At 39.9% G+C, this 22,043-nt stretch overlaps 1 protein-coding gene across 4 annotated transcripts in view; it reads left to right on the plus strand.

Moving 5' to 3' along the window:
• The window catches only part of si:ch211-230g15.5 (polyhomeotic-like protein 3), a 44,819-nt gene that overhangs the window by 3,987 nt on the left and 18,789 nt on the right, over window positions 1–22,043 (plus strand). The window contains exons 2-5 of one of the 4 annotated variants that reach the window (XM_049564782.1): window positions 2,892–3,552; window positions 9,414–9,566; window positions 12,162–12,257; window positions 18,076–18,283. In XM_049564782.1, the coding sequence (XP_049420739.1) occupies window positions 2,911–3,552; window positions 9,414–9,566; window positions 12,162–12,257; window positions 18,076–18,283 (1,099 nt within the window). In that variant the 5' untranslated portion in view covers window positions 2,892–2,910. The remainder of the gene's footprint in view (window positions 1–2,891; window positions 3,553–9,413; window positions 9,567–12,161; window positions 12,258–18,075; window positions 18,284–22,043) is intronic. The other 3 variants (XM_049564785.1, XM_049564783.1, XM_049564784.1) reach the window with 3 other exon arrangements.

The following is a 22,043-nucleotide window of genomic DNA, read 5'->3' on the forward strand; positions in this document are numbered from 1 at the left end:
CCAATCATACATTGATTGGAGTGGGGCCAAGTATGCCTCCGCCACAGCAATAATTTTAGGGTTGTCTGTTCCATCCGCCCCATTCTTGTAAACCCGATATCTCAGGAAGGCCTTGAGGGAATTTTCTTCAGATTTGATACAAACATCCACTTGGACTCAAGGTTAAAGGTCAAGGTCACTGTGACCTCACAAAACATATTTTGGCTATAACTCACACAAAAGTCTAATAGGATAAATGATGAAGTGATGACATTTTATATCCAAATTGTCAAAGGTAAACTTTACTTTGACATCATGATGTTTTGCAAAAACACTTTTCTGGCTGTCACTCAACGTCATATCTCAGGAGCAGAAGGGGAGACATTTGGTCAGATACTGAATTGGTGACACTAAACTTGAAACTGTGCAGATTGTATAGATTTTCTGTGCTGCCAGGGGAAGATGAGTGTGAAAGATCAATTTTTAGTATATGTAGCTTCTTTGCAGCAATATCCATATTTGAACTATCATCTACTGTCATAGCTACATATGAGTCTGAAAAGACATGGATTTAAACTTAAAGGAATTGGCCACTTTAGAATGAAAATATAGACAGTACTTACTGACCCTCATGCCGACAAGAAGTCCAGTGTAGTTTTAATCCACAAAACTCGTTCTGGGTATCGGTGGATAACAGCTAGCCGGAATAACAGCTACACTTGAAGTGCATGGATGGAACCCACATTTTGGAAATGTAATAAGACTCAGCTAATACATTTCAAAAACGTCAGAACAGCTCGTCCGTTGTAATCCAAGTGCCCTGAAGCCGCGGCATGTAAAATTGACTTGAAAAGACATAATTTATTCCACTTTTATAGCATAATTTCTCATTGTGGTCAGTTAGCCTGCCCTGCAGGCATCCTGTGTTTACATGGCAACTCGCGCACACTTGTTATGACTGTTTCTTTATTAAGAAACAGTCATAACAAGGGCACAACAAGACAATGATGGCTTTTCTTTTCTTTGTTAGTAGCAGAGAGCAGCAGATTGACTGTAGTAAACATTAGCAATAAGAGAGAAAGAGAAAGCTCAGCTGGTACTGGTGTATCTATACTGTGGAAAATGAGTATCAAAGTCATTGCAAATATTGCGAATCTATATGTATCAATAAATTGATGCTTTTAACAACACAGCAAACCGTGCAGCATACAACACTCTCTTCACCTAGACCTTCTTAACATACAATGGCATGCAAATGTTTGGGCACCCTAGGTCAAAATTGTGTTTACTGTGAATAGTTAAGTAAGTAGAAAACAACATGAGACAGGAAACAGGAAAGGTTTTCTTCTGATGAACCTTCCACGAAGGTCGTATTTGTACAGCTGTCACTGTGTAAGTAAAACTTAATGCAGAAACAAGTTGTGAACACAACATTAACATATCATCAACTTTTAAGTTGATGTGTTGAACTTGTTAACAAACAGTTACTTATTTCCACATCCAGCAGTTACAGATCAACATGATGATTCATTGATTCAGAGGTGTTTGTGTTTGCGTCCACCTGATGAATCCAGTCCATATTTCTCCCTCTTTTTGTTCTGGTTTTGGTATCCACCAACTCCTGAGGGAAATACCTGTCTTTTTAGCTGTTAAATGCTCCACTATGTTCACCAGCTTGTCTCTAACTGTGTCTTTCTTCTGTTTGCTGCTGAGCAGGTAGAGTATTGTGACTTTCTCAACCCAATCGGCAGAAAAAATGTTGGCATTGTATGTTTTTGCAAACCACGGATACATTACATTTGCACATTATTCTAACTGATATGCTGAAACTTTATGTTTCAGCAACACTGTGGTTAGTGTGTGGTTAGGTTTAGGCACTAAAACAACTTAGTTTTAGTTAGGAAAAGATCATGTTTTGGCTTAAAATATATCCAATTTTGGGGACACAATCCCCGGGTGAAAAGAAGCTATGTCTCTGTAGAAAATAACTGCATTTCATGCCACCGTCCCAGTAGGAAATGCAACAATGTCTTGGTAATAAACAACCGCTTTTTGTGCTACTATCCGAGCAGGTAATGCAGCAACATCTTAGTAAAAAAAATTAAGAGCTTTTCGTGCATCTGTCCTTGCAGGTAATGCAGCAATGTCTTGATCAAAAAATAACCTCTTGTTACTATCGCAGCAGGAAATGTAATAATGTCTTGATTAAAAAACAACTGCAACTTTGTGCTACCATCTCAGCAGGAAGCACAGCAATGTCTTTGTAAACAATTTTCTTGCTAATTTTGTGTCAGGAAATGCAACAATGTCTCAGTAACAAACATGTACTTTATGTGCCACTATCCTGCCAGGAAATGTAGTGATGTCTTGGGAAAAAACAACTACTTTTCACATTAATATCCCAGCAAGAAACGCAAGAATGTCTCGATAAAAAAAACAACTGCATTTCATGCTACTATCTTGGAAGGAAACACAATGATTTCTCAGTAAAGAACAATCACTTTATGTGCCTGTATCCCGGCAGGAAATGCAGACGTGTCTTGGTAAACAGTCGCTTTTTGTGCCACTGTCCCTGTTGGAAAAACACTGACGGGTCACTGCAAAGCACCTCGTTTGCTTAAAAAGCCACTGGAAACACAGCGATGATTCGCTTGAAAGGCATCTCACCGTGGTGTCACACCGTGTACCATTCTTTGCTGTGACCTGGACAGATAAACAGTGAGCTTAATCTCACTATAAAGCTCCATAAAGCTGAGAGGAGCTGCAGACACATCACTACCAGAGACACACACAACACATTTTGAACCATTATTATAATAATGGTGTTTATTATTGCCACTTTGATGTGAATGAAGAGGGCTTTATGAAAATGCAGTGACTTGATGGGATGATGATCTGTCTGTATGTTACAGTGTGCTGAGGTGTTGAAGGATGGACAGGGAGCTGGTTCGTCAGAGCCAATCAGAACACGGCGAGGCCACCAATGGAACCAGCCCTCAGACTTCCCCCACCACACCCGACCCCTCCACCCCTACAACCCCCACCCCTCCCCGGCTCACCCCCAACCCCATGCTCCTGGACTCCCCTGCCCCCACGCTGACGCCCACCACCTCCTCCCCTCCTCCCCCTCTCACCCCTGCTCCCTCCGTATCTGCAGCCCATGTCCCGAAGGTGGCAGCATCTACAGCCGGTGCTCCATCTCCCCACATCCTCGTTCCTGCTCCTCCTAAACTCACCTCCACTGCAACCCCTGCCCTCCGAACATACTCTCGTCCGATTCTTCCCTCCCCAACAGGCGTGTCCAAAACATCTCCTACCACACAAACCACCTCCTCTCTTCTCCCTCCTTCCTCCTCCTCCTCCTCCTCCTCCTCCTCCTCCTCTTCCTCTCCTTCTGTAGCCAGCACCACCGTGCCCCTCCTCTCTTCTTCTACTTCTACAACGCACAGCAGCACCACCATGTCAACCAAGGCCTCTACTAGCCTGACCAATGGAAACACAAGGCCTGTATCCACACCGACCTCCACACCAATCACGCCCTTTCACACACCAGCCAGTCCACCTGGCAGACAGGTAACAGACACACACACAAACAAACTGAGTATAACTCACAGTGATCTCCATACAACAACACCACACATCACTTTTGAAACACACTTATTTGATTTCTTTCTGCACACTAAATATGAAGCTACAACCAGCAGCTTATCTTAACTTAGTATGAAGACTGGAAACAAGGAAACAGCTAGCCTGGATTTGCTGAAATTAACAAAATCCATCAATCAGCATATATAAACTCACTAAATTAAGAACCTTGTCACTTTGAACTCTTTGCACTCCAAATTCAGATTATTTAAACCTGAATCCTGTTCACGACTGACCTTGTTAAGTGTGTACAAACAGATTACAGCTGATCAAGAAGCTTAAATACATAGAAAGCTTATCAGAGTTTCCAGAGTTACAACATTTGATAATCTCATTCAAAAACAAGTGCATGTTAGCTCAGATAAATGAACTAAATATTATGATGAAGTCTACGTCAGTGCTTCTCTGCGTCTGACTGCTGAGGGTTACAGTTTCCTCTTTGTTAACTTTCATCTAGGACCGTTTCACGTCCTCAGCCTCAGGTTACATGTGTCTGGCTTTGTTTGCTTTGTGAATAAAGAGTGAGCAAGCCCCTGCCACATACGCACACATACAGTACATGTGTACAGGCGTTGTTTCATGTGTTTTATCTCTACCTTAAGAGATAATAAGAGTTGTCTAGTCTTGAGTTTGATCATTTTACTGTCAGAAAATTTATTTAAGTGCTGTTTGAGACCGAAACTAGTGCTTTTCATTGCTTTAAACGTTTTTTTTTTCTTTCTTTTTCTTTTTAATGTTATTTAAGAAATATGCAACTGAAAGTTAAGGCTGAACAATTACTTGGAATTACATCAAACTCATAATATGGACTAGTGTAATATCTAATTTGCAGGAGGCGCAGTATTTGTTAAAATCAAGATAACTGTTAAAATACCTTTCTAAATTAATGTGGTGCTGCAGTGATGTCCTGGCCTATATATCGTGTTCTACAGATTTAAGAAATGATCTTTATTTGGTACAGATCCTTACAAAACATCACATGATTATTTTTTTTTTTAATCAATAAAAATGAGATTAATTATGCAAAAATTGATCATCCCCTCCAATATTGTAATTCATATTGCAGTGGTTATATCAGGCCAAAAAATGAGCGTGATTCGATATTTTTTCCAAATCGTTCAGCCAGATTGAAAGTCTATGTTTTGGCATCACAGTAAGTATTTGATGATCCAGATAAAGATGGGGTTTTTTTTCAAAAAAACTCAAATTTACAACGTGGGTGAGTATTTGATAAGCAAAAGATTATCAGTGGAGTATTTCTTTGAATTCAAATCAGCCGATTTAAATTGACCCTCTGAGAATTCACACATAACGAGGTGCAGACCAGTATCAACATCAGTGCTACACCATCTAACTTAAAACACAACTTTTCTTCAGTATGTCATGCTTATTCACCTTTTCAGCTTTCTTGCCCTCAACAACAGGAAGTTAAATTAGAGGAAGTCACCTATAGAGTGATTTCAAAATTCTTAAGTATTAAAGGGATAGTTCAGATCTTTTGAAGTGGGGTTGTATGAGGTACTTATCCATAGTCAGTGTATAGCCTAGATGGTGGTTGGGATGCACCTAGTGGATAATCAGATGGGTATGCCATAGAATATTTTCATTGCTTTACCTTGCTGTCAGGCAGCCCTCTCCAAAGATACACTGAAGCAGTTATATTTCTCTTTTCAAAGCCAGACTGCATTAAGAAAAACAGCAATTTTACCTCCATGAACACAGGAGCTGCTGGTCTACTATTGCCTCGAGCGGTTAGTTAGTTTGTTTTCTGGTTGTCTGTCCGTCTGTACGATTCTGAACACAATATCTCAAGAATGCCTTGAGGAAAATTTTTCAAGTTTTGGTACAGATGTCCACTTGGAATAAGGAATAAAAAGATTAGAATTTGGTGGTTGAAGGTCAAAGGTCAAGGTGATTTTGCATGCGTCTTATTCCTGTGAACACAATATTCCAAGAACACCCCCAGGGAATTTCTTAAAATCTGACGCAAACGTTCACTTGGACTGAAGAATAAGCTGATTAGAATTTGGTGGTCGAAGGTCAAAGTCATTATGACCTCACAAAGCATGTTTTTGGCCATAACTCCAGAATTCTTAGATTATGACAAAATTTCACACAAATGTCTAATAGAATAAATGATGAAATGATAACATTTTATATTCTGAAGGTCAAAGATCACCTTCACTGTGACATCATAACGTTGTGCATAAAACACTTTTCTGGCCATTACTCAACATCACATTTCAGGAGCAGAAGGGAGACATTTAGTCAGATACTGAATTGGTGACACTAATCTTGAAACTGTGCTGATTGTATAAATCTTCTGTGCTGCCAGGGGGAAGATGAGTGTGAAGCATCCATGTTTTCACAGACATGGATGTAAACTGTAACAGAAACTTAAAGGAGCAATTAGCGAAATCGCTGCTAATCACCGCTAGGTTCGCTGTTGTGCACTGCCTGTAGAGCAAAACAAAGTGTGTCATGAGCCACACCTCCCTCTACCTCTGCTCTCCAGCACTCTAACCCTAACCCTAGCTGGGAAGCTAGTGGAGGCTAACTGGCTGTGCTGGCAGCTGAGTGAAGTGGAGCCTGAGGAGGAAGCACCGGTTAGCCCCCGCTTTCACTGCAGGCAGATTCACTCGCCACAGGGACGAGGAAATAAAACCTAAACAGCCAACTTAGTTTGGCTTAGTTTAGAAGTTAGCGATGTCTTTCACTCATTCTCGGTCTCTGCTGTGTTTAGCTATTTCCCTGCTTTCCTGTTAGCGTTAGCACTACTTGGCTGCCACGCTAACGCTCCAGCTCCAACTGAGCTGGGAGCCGGGCTCACAGTCTCACGGAGAAGAGATGGAACGTTAGCATGGCAGCCTATTAGTGCTAATGTCCCCACACTTCTCCGCCAGGCTCAGTGTGTCGGAGCAGAGAAGCATGGGGAGGTTAGCGTTAGCACTAGTCGGCTGCCATGCTAACGTTCCGGGAGCCTGCTTCTCAGCTCCGGCGAGCTCTAGCATGGGGACGTTAGCGTTAGCACTAGTCAGCTGCCATGCTAACATTCTGGGAGCCTGCTTCTGGGCTCCGGCGAGCTCTAGTGTGGGGACGTTAGCGTTAGCAATAGTCGGCTGCCATGCTAACATTCCCGGAGCCTGCTTAAGCGTGGGGACGTTAGCGTTAGCACTAGTCGGCTGCCATGCTAACGTTCCAACTCTTCTCCGTGAGACAGGCTCACTGGCTCCCGGCTCCGGCTTACGGAGAAGAGAGGAATGTTAGCGTTAGCTCCCAGAGTTAGCACTAGAGCTACTACGGCTACTGGAGTAGCTTGCAGCTATGGAGCGCTTCTACCAGCTCATCTAGTCACTGAGTCTCGCCTCCATTTCAGCAAATATATTACATTTATTACAGGAACCATCATCATTGAAATAGGCAGGGGAATAGCTAAACACAGCCGCCAGGCTGCCTGCCGGGCTACATTTTACAATGCTAATTGCAAATGTTAGCTGGGCTGCCAGGCTACTCACCTAACACAACCGTAACGCCTGACCCATTGCTGGGACTGAGCCGCTAATAACTCAAGCTCCGGACATTAACTCATGCTACGATTGTAACATTAAATTTAATTGAATCGACATAGCACATGTGCCTAACGTTACTGTAACACTAATTAAAACAGACATTTGACTTTATGTTGTACCTGTCCAGCAGAAGAAGAGCTAGCTCCGAGTCAGATTGTAGCCCCTTTAGCTCTCGCAGTGCTCTCCACCTTGGAAATGCAAGGCCAATGTTAATCTGAGTTCTGTCCCTTTCTTTATCCAACAACTTCTTCGCCAACAACCGTTGTTTCTTTAGAGGTAATGTCGGATCCTGGTCATCTTCAGGTGGACGTTCCGCTCTCGGGGGAACATGAACACGCAGCCGGACCGGCTTGTAAACAATGGGCTGGAGATCAACACAGGGAGAGGGTGTGTGAGGTCATGCTATACTCCAGATGAAATTACACCTCTAGTTCTTCACATAGCAATTTTTTAATTCCTTCAATCTAGAAATGATGAATTTCGCTTATTGCTCCTTTAAGTGCTACCCAGAGGCATACAACCGGGGGTGTAAAAGTTTTTATTGTATACGTAGGTCCAATCCCATTTCTTAGGAGTGCCCCTTTGCCCCTCAGAACAGAGTTACAATGGGCAGTGGTTGTAATCGTCACCTATGATATAGGACAACCTTAAAGACTCTGATACGTCATCAGTAGTCATTGATGGCATTCATGTAAACAGACATGCCTATGGCAATAATGTTTTTTTTTTTATCATATAGATGTTTGCCATTTATCTGATGGTGATCGTTAAGCATGGATGCTTGTGATTCGTTCACAACTTAAGTTTTACGCTGGGAGCACTGCTTAATTACCAGGCCGCTGGCGGTGCTTGATCTGTAGGCTAACATTAGCAACTTGTCTTCCCACTCTGTCAGTGTACACTGATATTAGAGGGGCTGTAACAAGGGCAGGTACTTCGCTGCTGAACTTCAGTTAAATTTTGGGCATCATATTCCATCAAAGTGGGTAATGCCACATGGAAATATGTCAAAATGTGGGACTGTCATGAAATCAGCAATAACAATGCAGCAAGCTAGCTAGTTAGCTACCAAGGCATCAACATACTACTAGTGATTTTTTTGTTATGCTTGTCATAAAGAGAAAGACCATATTACATTAAAACATCATAATAAGATAATATGATGGTTATCGTAATAGTGAAAAGGTCCAGCCTAAGCCTTTTTTCCTATTTTTGGTCCGCCTGGTCTCCTTTCGTAATAATGCATGTCAAACTCCAGCACTGTAATGCCCATCCTTTTTTTGTGGGACACCTGGATTATCAGAATATGTATGCTACAGTTATGTCACATTAATGTATTTAGCTTTATGATCATAAATACAAATAAAAAACAAAAATTGAACTTAGATATTGATTCAAATCACACATTGAACATTGGTTTACAAGACTTTGGGATTTAGAAATTTGCTCTTCTTGGGCATTGAAGCAGCCATCTTGCCCAAATTTTCTAATAACACTTGGTTTGAAGCGTGTCTCTTAATCACCTCAGTTTGGAAGGCCATGTAGCTCTACACTTTGCCCTTCCCCTTTATCCCACCAAGAGGAGCACACCCTACCCCTTAGTGTGAACGCACAAAACAGAGGGATAAGGGCTAAATGGTAGGGGCAAGGGGTGTATTTGAATTAGTATTTATGGTGATTTAATACATGACCAATTAGCAAATTGTGTATAAAGGAAGCAGGTAGGGAAGTAAGCTGAGCTGTGTTTTAATTTGATAACGTTCCAAGAGGAACAAATTAAAGCTTCTGAATCCAGTCTGTATGCTGCCAGATTTGTATCCTGCTTGTAAGGAAATGTGCTATATAAATATAAAGCCTTGATTTGCATAGATGGGATCTTAGGTATGTCTAAGGTGAGGGCAGCATGAAGTTTGCTGTTATATTAATAAACCTGCTCCAGTGAAGGTAAGTGAGCAGTGCCAAAACCAAATTTTGATGATTCAGAAAATGACAATATACTTTATCGGTGTGCAGTTGTCTGACTGTTTATCACTATTTTTTTTTACGAGTCTTGAGTTTCTTCAAAACAACATTCCATTGTTTACTCTCATTGTTTAAACCACTGTCTTGCTTTTCTAGGAAATGTATTAAGACATTCTTGCTCTAAAGCTCTTCCTGATTTGCTTCCCTTACCTCCTCTCCTCTCCTCTCCTCTCCTCTCCTCTCCTCCCTTTGTTCCAGGTATCACAGGCTCATCCTGTGGGCACACCTGGTCTTGTGCGAGCCAATCAGAGCCCCTCACCTGTCAGGCAGAGGGTATCCCAGCAGACATTGCTCCTGGGGAAAGGTCTCAAAGGGTCTGGCCAAGATCAGGTGCTGCTCAGAGCTCAGATGGTAAACATAGACAGACACACAGACACAAACACACACACACACACGAAGGCAAACCCATATTTACATAGATTTCTTTGTTGAATCCAGTTGCTGCTGCCAACGTACAGCACAGCAGAAAAGATTACCAGTATTTAAATGAGATTGTAGCGGAAAGTGCAAATGACAGAGTGATGATACATTCAGGTAAAGTAGGAAATACAGACACTGTAAGCTCTCTGCTCTAATATGGGTTTCACGTCAGCTTTTAAATTTCAGAGTTGAGCAACAGAGCAGAAAAACACAATAGAATAATAATAGCACTTTTGATGCACAGAAGCATCCCAAAGTGCCTCACCATACACATTAAAAAGAGGAAATGAAGTTAAAGATAAAACTAGACCACAGAAAAACACTAACAATAAATAAAATGTGTCACCAAAGACAACTTTCTGTGTTTATCTAGTCTGGCGAATTGAATACCTGATGAAATAGAAACACTTTGATGGATGAATCTTATTAAAATTCAGTATTCCCATTAAAAAAACCCTACTCCTTATTAATTTGCAGATGATATGCAATTTGTATCATTTGTGGTATATATTGTCATATCATCCTTACTTATATATAACATTAAAACAGAACAATAAAATAAGTTTTAACAAACATGTTTAATGCTGATCGTTAGAAGAGTTATCTGGCAGTATTCTGTATTTTCTTATTTTTTACAAAACCAACAGTGAATGTCTCTACTAACAAGTACTGTGTGTGTATCTACAGCCTAATTTCTTTTTTCTACAAAAACATTTACTGTACTCTTGAATGCTCAAGTGAAAAAACACGTCTGAGATTCTTGGTGGGGAGACAGGGCTTTAAACAGATGACATTAAGATAAGATATCAAAGTGCTTGAATTACAATTAATATATTAAAGTGCTGGCCTTGAACTTTGTATCTTGTAACAAAAAAACCTTCATGTCTCTTTTTGTCTTTTAGTTTAGAATATCACAGTGATAAACTTCAATGCTGCAGATTAGAAGAACATAATGTAAAGTCACAGCTTTAGAATAAATAACCCACTGAGCACTGACCATTATGTGACGCGCTTGTCTTGAGTCAAGCGGCCATAAAACAGTGGATGTGTCATTTCCTAAAAATTCTTCACAATAAAAGTCAGACACTGTTTTGTAATTTAATAGCTTTTATTGTGAAGCAGCTAATACAGGAAATATTTGGTTTTCATCAGCAGTAACTTAACATGACTCATGCTGAAAGTGAACATGAAACAGTAAAATAAAGCAGATATCTAGAGTAAAAACAGAGACGCAGCAGAGAAACTATACTCCACACCACAGAGATTCAGTTAGAAGCTACGAACGCACTGAGAGCTGAACACACACAGGGACTTTTAGAAATGCCTCTCTCTTGTCTCCTGCACAGACAGAGGTGAGTTGAGTCTTGCAACACACACTTGTTTTGGGGGGGAGGGGGGATCTTCGGGGTTTGTTGCAGTCAGTGAGATGTCACTGCTACTTGCTTGAAGGTGGGCGGGTGCCCTTTTGGACCTACTATAAAGAAGGTTCATCTCTAGTGTGACATAGTGCAAATCGGCATGTCAAAACTGTCAAAGGAAATGCAAACATTGCGGCATGGTTTGACTTGGCGCAGCCAAAAGCGATAATAAAAAAGGCCTACAAGAACATGTGAATGCAGCTTGACAGGAATGCATAGTGAAACAGGAGCAAGTGAATCGCCATCATTTAGAAATCAGATCACATCGATGTATGAATCGAGATTAGGATTTTTTGTAATTAATTTTGCAGCCCTGGTTTTTGCTTTGTCTCCTTCTCCCAGCTCCATCCAGCTTTTTACTAACCAGTGAGCATGATTGCTCTTTTTGTACATTTTTGTACAGTGATGGTCACAGACTCACTCCACCTCCCTACTCTCGTATTTTAAGTGTAATTCAGTTGCCAAAAAAGAGACTAAATGCACAATAAACAAAATTAGAGGTGAATGTGACTGACAACATTTTCTTTTCATAAATCTTGGCCTGCCCTCAAGGCACCTACTTTGGGAGCCACTGCAGTAGAGCATGCAGTGTGGATTAATCCCCCCCCTGAAAATAGTCCCCAACAGTCAGTATTTCCTCCTGTTTGTCTGATAAAGACTACAGTGAGCAGCTGTTTGAGGAAATTACTATTGAAAGATTTACATCATCAGTAGGACCCAGTGGGCTCGCAGCTGAGAGACACGGACAGGAAGTCAGAGTTTAGGGATGGACTAATACTTTGTTGATTTTGGTCTTTTTATGGGATTCATTTTAAGAAAAATACAAACCTACACCAGCTAACTTGAGTCCATGTCTTAAAGCTGAACAATAAAATGCAAAGAACAGAGAGAGTGTTTTTTTCTTTTTTGCTTTCACAATGATTTTAAATTAGACCCAGTTGTGGAGGAAGACATTAAGATATTATTCAATGTAGAGATGTTATGAGTCACTCACACACAAACATGCATATTCATATTCAGTGCATGAATATGATTAGACACTGTGCTTTAATCCCTGCTTCCTCTTTATATTTCCTCCCCTGTTTGCTCTCTCCTTTTCTTCCTGCAGTTGATTCTTACGTCTGCTATGCGACCTGCCCTGTCCTCCTCCTCTTCCTCCTCCTCTTCCTCCTCTCCTCCTTCCTCTAACCCTGCCTCCGCTCAGGTGAGCAGCCAAGCAGCCGAGCAAATCCCACCTTTTGTGTATGCATGTTGACTGATGATTTGCTTAGCCTCACTGCTGTTAGTTACTGTTGCGTGACTGTCAAGTTTTCTATTCTGGCACAGCACATGTGCAGTTCACAGTGATAATTGTTTAACTTTCATTAAAATTCTTAGTGATTTTTGAAACAATGGGTGTTTGATTACAGACAGAAGTAGAAAAAAGCAGCTTCTTATTTCTAGTCAGTGACTGGATTTGCCACTGTTGCCAACTTTATCTTTAGTAATTTAATTTAATAAAAACTGTCCTTGTTGCTTAAAAAAGTCAGCTTGAGAAATATGCTTATTTAATTTGTGAAGGAGCATTAGGTAAGAAGACTCATATCTGTCCTTTAAATATGGCTACAACTAGTAGCAGGATGGTGTAGCTTAGCACAAAGACTGGAAACAAAGGGAAACAGCCAGCCTGGCTCTATCAATTTAAAACAAAATCTGCCTATAACAATAATAATAATAATAATGTTGATGATACATCACACTTATATAGTGCTTTCCAGAGTCCTCAGAGATGCTTTACATAGAGTAGGATTAAAAAACAGTGAATTCTTTAATGAAGACAATAAAATAAAAGACTACAATTGAGTAGAGAGATATGGAGGAGCTAGATTGTGAACTGCGAGAGGTCCTGAAGGACTGTGGTGATGTGGTCACGTGAGTGGGTTCTGGTAAGTAGGCGGGCAGCAGAGTTCTGTACATACTGAAGTTTATTGAGGACAGTGTTTGTGGTGCCTTAGAGGATGCTGTTGCAGTAGTCAAGCCTGGATGTTACAAGTGAATGGATGAGTGTTTCAGCAGCAGAGGGTGACAGAGAGGGTTAGAGGCGGCAATGTTTTGGAGGTGAAAGAAGGCTGTTTTGGTGATGTGGTTGATGTGAGGCAGGAAGGAGAGGGTGGGGTCAAAGACAACTCAGACATTGCGGACTTGGGTGCAGGGGGTGATAATGGAGCCATCAGTGTTGAGTGTGAATTCGTGGGTTGGGCGGGTAAGGGAGTCTGGGCCAAGATTTCTGACCTATTGCAGTTAAATTTCAGAAACTTTCTTTGCATCCATGTTTTAATGTCAGTTAGGCAGGTGGTGAGGGTGGAGTGAGCAGTGATGGTCTTGGAAGAGAGGTAGAATTGTGTATAATTTGTGTAACAGTAAAACTGGCAGCCATGGAGGCGGAGGACCAGTCCATGACGAAAGGGGGACCAAGCACCAAACCTTGGGGGACGCCATGGGTGACAGGAACTATGGATGAATTGATAGAGATGAACTGATGTCTGTCAGAGAGGTTGGACTGGAACCAGGAGAGGGCAGTGCCAGTAATGCCAATAGTGAATTTGTGGTGTGTGATTAGTGTGGAATGGTTAATGGAGACGGAAGTAGCACTGAGGTCGAGAAAGATGAGGATGGTGATGAAATCAGGGTGCCCACATCTGAACTGTAACTTCCTAAAATCTGTGCTGACTTCCAGTCTCGAAATAGTTCGGTGCATGAATGGTAAATGGACTTGCATTTGTATAGCCCAGACATGTCCAAAGTCCAGCCTGGTGGCCAATTTGAAACTTTCCAAATATGTACTCTATCTGGTCCGCTCAGGTAATCAAGCAATGTCAGTTTGCATTTTGTTTTTGGTCCCGTCACAATGGCAGGACTATTGTACAGTTAGTAGATATGTATCAAAAAGGAGCTACAAAGGCGGAACTAATGTGTTTCCATAAACAAACAGTAAATAAGCAAACAAACAGTTACCTAACAGCAGACATGGCCACAGCAAAGAAAGTGTAAAGTATACGACGAGGGCCGCTGTTTTTTTAAGAGCGGTGGAATGTTGAATACTTTTATACTCTTCTTCTTCTTAGTGTTCAAGCCACTCCACTTTCTGAGCAACAGCCACCCCAAAAATGACCCTCAATAAAATGGCAAATTGTCCTTTTCACTATTTGTTTTTTGTACAGATTATACAATTGAAATAAACCATGTTGATTAAGGGAGCCATTCTAGCTGTTTCCTCCTTAATTAAACACAAAACAACAACAACAACAACAAAATACAGGGACAAGACACAAACAAATCTAAAGATATACAACACATAGCACACAGTTTACAAAACCAAGGCATTAAAACGACAAAACATACATCTTTACAAAAACACAAAAAACAGAAACCACCATCAACAGGACAAACAGCAGCCTGAAGACTTAATGATCAAAAAGAGAACAAAGATAAATTGGCTTCCTGTTGTAGTTTTTAAGGAGATTAGATTTTAAGAAGGAAAATAATAATAAGAATAAGAATAAATAAATAAATAGCAAAAAAGATAAACAGACAAAAATAAACAAAAATAAACAAAGGCCTTCCGTCACCACAGTTTCTGTTGTTAAGACCAGCCTTCACTCAAACTCAAAATTTCCCACTCACGTTCAAAAATTACACACTGTTCTTTGTTTCTATTAATATCTTTTTCTATAGTCCACTGAAATTTCAAAAACATTTTGAAACGCTCAATTTTTAACTAGCTTTGGCTATAAACAGAAATCCATTGACCTACTCTAATCCAAAAAAGTGCAACTTCCTTACAATACCGAAATAAATGAAGAACTGACTCCTCTTCTTCTTCACAAAATCTGCATAAGTCACATTGTTGGATGCCCCATTTTTTGAGTCTTTTTGTTGGTGGGCAAATAACAATAAATGATTTTTAACTGTATAATTCTAATAGAGATATCAAAAGTGGTTGTATAAATGTTTGTAAAAACTTTTTTCCATGGAATACATAAATCAAAGAGATCCTCCCATTTTGAACATACAGCAACAGGTGCCACTGCAATTTTTCTTTTGTACATACAGAAATGATATATTTTTTTATTTATCTTCCTCTTATTTACCCATGTTCTATCCTTGATAGCAGGGCAACATACTAGTTGTTTTGAGCTTAATGATAACTTCCTCTTCAAAGTCTGTGGAATAGCTGCCCAAAGTTGATTATATGTCCAGGAGTCACAAACATTACCGTATATAGCTGTCAATTCATTGTAAGACATAATTTCATCTTTACTATTTGAAAGGTCATTTACAAATAATAAACCCACTGTAAACATTGATTCAGTAAAAAAGGACATATTGGTAATCATAATATTACTGTTGTACCATAAAAATTGACTTCGAATTTCATGAGATGATTCTGGTTGATGGTATTGGTATTGAAGCCAACTGACTATAACTTCTTCCAAGAAACCTGATAAATAAGGAAAAGCTTTTCTCTTCAACAGAGCAAATTAAGAGGCAGTTAACTGAAAGTAAGGATAAAGTTGTTTATGAAAAGGAGCATGAAAGGTTGTTAATAGCTTTGCTGAAAACCACTGGCGATTTGAGTTAAATTTGGGCACAAGGGATGCCTTCAGTGCAAAGTTAAGTGCTCTGAGGCTCAATAGATTAAGCCCACCATGGCTGTAATCGTTATATAAGTAACCACGCTTTATTTTGTCTGGCTTGCTGCTCCATAAAAAACCAAAAACCATTCTTTCATATTTTTTAAAAAGATCCTCCTTTGGTGATGGTAATGCCATAAGGATGTAAACAGACTGAGGGATCACTAAAGAATTTAACACTATTATTTTCACATAAACAGTCAGACTAGCCATTCTCCAGGCTTTTAATAATCTGTCACTTTTAAGAAGCTTTCTTTCAAAGTTTTCTTTTGTTATATGTTGCATATTTCTAGGCACATATATACCTAGGAAAATTCTCATTCTTACTAACAGAGCATTACACAGTCAGGCTCCTGCTCACATAACTGAACTACACCCATATTCTCTGGCTCACTGTCTTTGATCAAATGCACTAAATTTGCCGTCTGTCCTTCGCACCCGCTTTAAGACCTGGAATGATTGAGCTTTTGAGGCCATAGCACTCAAACTCTTGAATGCTCTGCCTGCACCTTTACAGTCCTCTGACTTTGCTGATTCTTTAACAGCCAGCTAAAGACACACCTGCATAGACAGGAGTTTGGGTAACTTGTATGCACTAGCTCTGTATATTCTTCATGTGATTTTTCAGCATGTACTATGCAAATAGTTTTGAGCTTTTAACTGCATGGCTGACTTTACTTAAACTTTCACCTTTCAAACATTCAGGCCAAATACACTATCTTGCAATGTTAAGGAAAGGGAAAAATAATTAGTTTATCTGCCCCTTGATTTGAATCCATTCCAAAGTTTAGCAGCCCTGATCCACCAAGCTGACAGTTGGTCGTACAGTTGGTCAATGTCAGGCCATCGATGAGCATCTGTCATCCTAGTTTTTGTGGTGTGCCCTCGTCAGCCTTTGTAGTTCTTTTTTTATTTGTTTTTGGGTTGTTGTTTTTTTGACAATTCAGCATGTTGAAAAGGTGTTGGAGACGGTGGAGCCTGTATCGTTTTTTTTAGCCACTTAGCTCTTTAGCAGAAACAGTCCATAACTTTTAGTGTAATTGTGTGTTAGCCTGCTATAAAAATGTTTTGTTCTTTTAATATTGAGCTGTGTTGCTAATGTGCTAACTGGCTAACTAGCGTCTTGAATTCGTCCTGTTGGTTTTCCATTTTTCCTTTTTGAATGACACTGCTGCTGGTGTGGAGAATTAAGTCCTCTCATGCAGTTACGGAATGTACGTGGTAGTTGGCCATTGGCTGTACCTTTTGCTGTCTTTAAGGGCAACTTTTTGATGGACTCACAGGCGTCATGAGGCGACACAACACTCTTCACTTCACTTCACTTCACTTCACTTCACACTTCACCATCAATAGTTCTTTGACGTCGATTTGTTGTGTCTGGGCTGTAATGGGTTCTCCCTTGGCATATTCTACACTCTTCTACCTCCAAATTTCATGAAAATCAGACCTGTAGTTTTCCTGTAATCCTGCTGACAAATAGACAAACAAACTAAACCGAAAACATGACTTCCTTGGCAGAAGAAATAAAGAGAAAACTCTCTATATAGGCTACTCTGATATCACCCAGAACCCCTTTATACAAACTGAGGTCGTTAGATAATGATATGCTAATGCTTGGCCTTAGAAGTAACACTGGGTTTGTATTGTTAGCAGGACATGTTCCTGATTGAAGCTTCCATTAGAGCAGATAAATACACTAAACACACTGGTAAATCCAGTCTGTATACTTTTGCTCTTGTATTTTTGGTTTTGGAAATGCTTAAAACATGACTCTCCAGACTTGTTAGAAATGGTCCTCTGTCACCACAGCTCCATGGAAGCCAAAGCTTGACAAACCTGTCGTGCCTAGTTACGGTTGCTAACCTATGATTGGACAGTTGGTGTTTGAGGGAGAGGTTTAGTCAAGTCAAATCAAGTTTATTTATACAACACATTTCACATCTGCACACGTACACTCATGCTTCAAAATAAAAAGTAGGCATAGATCTTGCATGACAAAAACATGAGATTAGAAGATATTACAATGAAAAGGAAATAAGATAAGAAGGTATTATTATTTGAAAAAAGGAAATGATAATAATGCTGACCGCTTAACCACACTTTAATCCTAGTAAAAGCTTGCAGAAAAGATGTTTGTAGTTTGCTTTTAAAAGAAGACACTGTTGTAACAGACCTTTGTTCATGTGGTAGAGAATTCGAGAGAACTGGAACATAATGACTGAAAGCATCATGAGCTGATTCAAAATTAAATCTGTCTGTTTACACCTTACATCAAAGCAGAAAAGTCTAAAAAGTCAAATGCGATTTGTTTGAGACCATACTGATTTTGCTTTTCTTTCTCCTCTCTAGCTCCAGAGTCTCACCCTGAGGCCTCCTCCCCCTGGGGCCCTCACCATCCCCCCCTCCCTCCGCCTCAAGCCCCCCTCCTCAGCTCCACCTCCCCTCTCTCGCCCTCACGCCCCGCTCTTTCCCCCTCTCAGGCCGCGTCCGCAGCCGACCACCACGGCAACGGAGAGTACGAACACGCCCAGCCGCCACCTCTCCGTCCCACCTCCAAGTAGGTCCCAGGAGGATGACTGACACTGAGTGTGATAAAGATCTCAGGAAGAACCTGTTTGATTTAGGCTTTATATCATTCAGCATGAGTGAACTGCTGAAATCTAAAGCAGGAGCTGGGAATGTTGTAGTTTTGGTTTCAGGAATTGGGGACACAAAAAATTGAGGTATGAATAAAAACCTGCCTTTATATCAATCTGGCAATCAGTACATTAGGATTAAATTGGTAATTGAGCTTTCCGCAATAATTCAGCAGTCCCTCCAGAGATGCGATTACCTGGTCAGTTTCTTAAACCTGTAGGCCAGTTGTTCCCAACATGGGGGTCACAAGGTCAATCTACAATTGTTGCAAGAGAATAAAAAACTAAATTAACAAAATAAGAAAGGCAGAAAAATTGCCTGATATCAAACAGACTCTCTGTCTCCATCTTTAATCTGACATTGTATCAACTCAACTGATTTTGGTGGGGGGGGGTTTGGTTTTCCAACCACTAGAGATCAATGTTTCCATTTTAATCTAATGTCATTTTAAGTTTATGCTGGCTACGTTTACATGCACACAAATATTCCACCATTATTCCTAATATGACAACATACGGAATGTGACAAGGTGTGTATGTAAACACCATATTCCATTTAGATATTCAGAATTAAGCTTTTTTTCCCAATTAATTTTTTCCCACAGTTTGCGACTCACAGCTTTCTGTCAGTTTATAGCTGGCTCTGTGTGTCATACACAAACCAACTCACAGACAGTTTTTAAGACTTTGGAGTAGAGATACATACCCAAAAGAAAAGCCCACATTTTGGTTGGAAAGAGAAACACGCCTACTTTTAAAGATTATGAAAGACTTGGATATCAACAGGTTTTTGGAAACGTGCAGATGTTGCAATGCCGACATTTTCAAGAAGGCGGTTAAAGGAATGAAAGAGAGAGGCTTCAGGATAAGGGCAAAGAACAGAATATTTTGTGCATGTAAGCATGCATCAGTGATGTGAGCCATGCTAACATGCCTGTTTTGCCAGGGTTTAAAGAACAGACCAAACTACGATGTCAGATGACATCTCAATTTAGAGCAGCCTCAATAGCAGCCTCTGTTTTGTCTATGGCGCTCACCATTTTTGTTATTACTCCTCACTGGTTCTGGTGCACTGCTTAACAACAGCTTGGATGGCCTTAGTCCTGCCCATGGTGCTGATTGGCTACTTTTTAGTTCCCCGCAGTGTTCATTGGTTGTTTTTTATTTTAACTGAGGAACTGCTGTTTCGTGTCGCAGTGTCAGACAAATCAGTCATCTCAGTGATGTGAATGGATTCAAAGGTATGGTCCGAGGCAAGCAGAAAACTTTATTTCTGCTTAATAAAATTGCTTATTTTTCTTTTCTTTTCTTTTTTTTTACCTTATTGTTGCTTTATTTTTTGTAAAATATCTGGACAATTTTCCCTCTTCAGGCTACTAGAAATTATCAAAATAAAACAATCCTAGAAGGGGAAATCACTTTTTAGTTGAAGTGGTCATAACCTGTTGATATATGTAACAAGTGATGATGACAAGGGCACGTTGCTGTGTTTTAAAATTTAGACAAGCCCAAATGGTTGGAAACTTCTGCCCTGGATCACTTGGACAGTTCAGTAATATTCACTTTAAAATGAGAGAAAACTTTTTTTTCTTACAGTACTCTTGTTATATATTTTAAAATAGTTACTTTAACATTAGTTGAGGTCCCACTTTCTGGCTCTGACAGGTCAGGCCTGGGAATTAACAGACACCCACACTAAACAAACATGGGGGTAATTATTCAGGTTTCTGTGTTACAAGTTGCTCCTGTTTTATTTCCACGCTTCCCTAGTTGTTTGAACAAAGAGACATCCTCATAAAACCAACCTTCTGGGAAACAAACATGAAGCAACAGGCATGAAATAACATTTAAAGACGTACTGCCAACACCCTGAATCAGAGTTTCTCCCCAGGTGTTTCAATGCTGGTCTCAGAGCAGATTACTGCACAGCAGCTGGGGGTTTAATCTCTTTGTCTTTTCAAACAGAGGAGCACCATTCAAATCCACAGAAGTTTAGTTTAAACTTCAGTCTGGAGCTTAAAAAATATATAAAATATATAAATAATCTATCTAACAAAAGTGACAGAACATTAATCTGCAGTTAATCAGGTCATAGATGTGTCAGCAGTGGTGGAAAAAATATTCAGGTCTTTTACTTAAAGGGTATTTTTCAACCTCTGCCCTTATTTTATCCTTGTTTGTGTCTTAGTGACTAATGGTAACAGTTTTTTTTAAACTGGTCTAGTGTTGAGGGAGAGCGCTGCAGCTGCAGCTGCAGCAGATAAACAGACTGCAATCTAACCAATCAGGGCAGTTGTGCACCATCAATTTACGTGAACTTAAAGTGCTTGTTTTTGCCACTGACAGGCTCAGATTGTTATTAAAACTGACAACATTATGGAAAGGATCCCTGTGAGATAGGAAACATTTTCCATACTTTTGACTGGTCTGTTTATTAAAATGTGCAAACCAGTCTTTCTCAACGAGCAGTTTTGTTTTGAGATCTAACAAGAGGAGACTTGTTCCAGAAAAACAACGGTGAAAACGTTAGTTAGAGTTGGAGAGAGGAGTGCCAGGAAGAGTTTTTTGTGTTGGAGTGCAGAAAGCTTAGCTTATAGACAAAACAGAACAGACCAGATCAGTGAAAGGTAAAGAAAAAATGTTATATTTCACTGTAGGGATTAGACACTTAGATTAACACTCTGAGCCTGTCAGTGGCAAAAACAAACAGAAATGAATGTAAATCAATGATGCATTATTGCCAGTAGGGATTATTCTACAGCCTGTTTTGCTGCTACTGGCTGCAGCGTCCCTCTCAATGGTGGAACGATTTAAAAAATTGTTGCCTGTATTAGTCTTTTAAACACAATAACATGGGAAAATAAGGTCAAGGTTAAAAAATGCTGTAGTTTCCTTTAAAGGTTATGTTTGTAAGAATTAGTGGCCTTAGTGGTTTCTAGTGGTGAGGATTGTAGATTGCAACCAGCTGAAACTTCTCCTGGTTAGAATTCCTTAAAAGTTCAGGAGGTTTTTGGTGGGAACTGAATTGTCCGCAGAGGTCTTTTCCTCTCCAAAAGACCTGGTGATTTCACTGAATATAACAGTCTGATATGCAGAGGGGCTGCCAACTATGGTGGCCGATGCAAAACTGTTAATGCAAACATGTTCTATGGCATCTGGCATCTAGAGCCAGTGTTTGGTAGGTTCGTTTTGGGCTACTGTAGAGACTTGGCAGTAAACATGGCGATCTCTACAGACAAGGACCTGCTCTCTTTGTAGATATAAACAGTTTATTTAAGTTAAGTTAAGTTAAGGAAAACACCAATTCTTATTTTCAAGAAATCCTACCTATTATATTCCATTTCTACCAATGTATCCCTCTAAATAAAGTAAATGTCCTGCTTTCTAAACTTAACTTAAGTAAAAGTAGTTAACTTATGCCTGCAGAATGTACTTAAAGTTTAAAAGTAAAAATACTCTATACATGCAAAAAGGGACTCTGTCTCTGTTTATTGTTATCACTTCAAGCAGCATTTAGATATTGTAGCTGACTGAAGTAGAGCTAATTTGACTCATTTTATATACTATCACAAAGGCTGATTTACTATGTAACAATCTCCATATATTGTTTTTAAATCCTGATCTGTGACGTTACTCCTAACAGCTGTCAGATAAATGTAGTGCAGTAAAAAATACAGTATC

The sequence above is a fragment of the Epinephelus fuscoguttatus genome, linkage group LG21, assembly GCF_011397635.1.
Source record: "Epinephelus fuscoguttatus linkage group LG21, E.fuscoguttatus.final_Chr_v1".
NCBI classification, from domain to species: Eukaryota; Metazoa; Chordata; class Actinopteri; order Perciformes; family Serranidae; genus Epinephelus; species Epinephelus fuscoguttatus.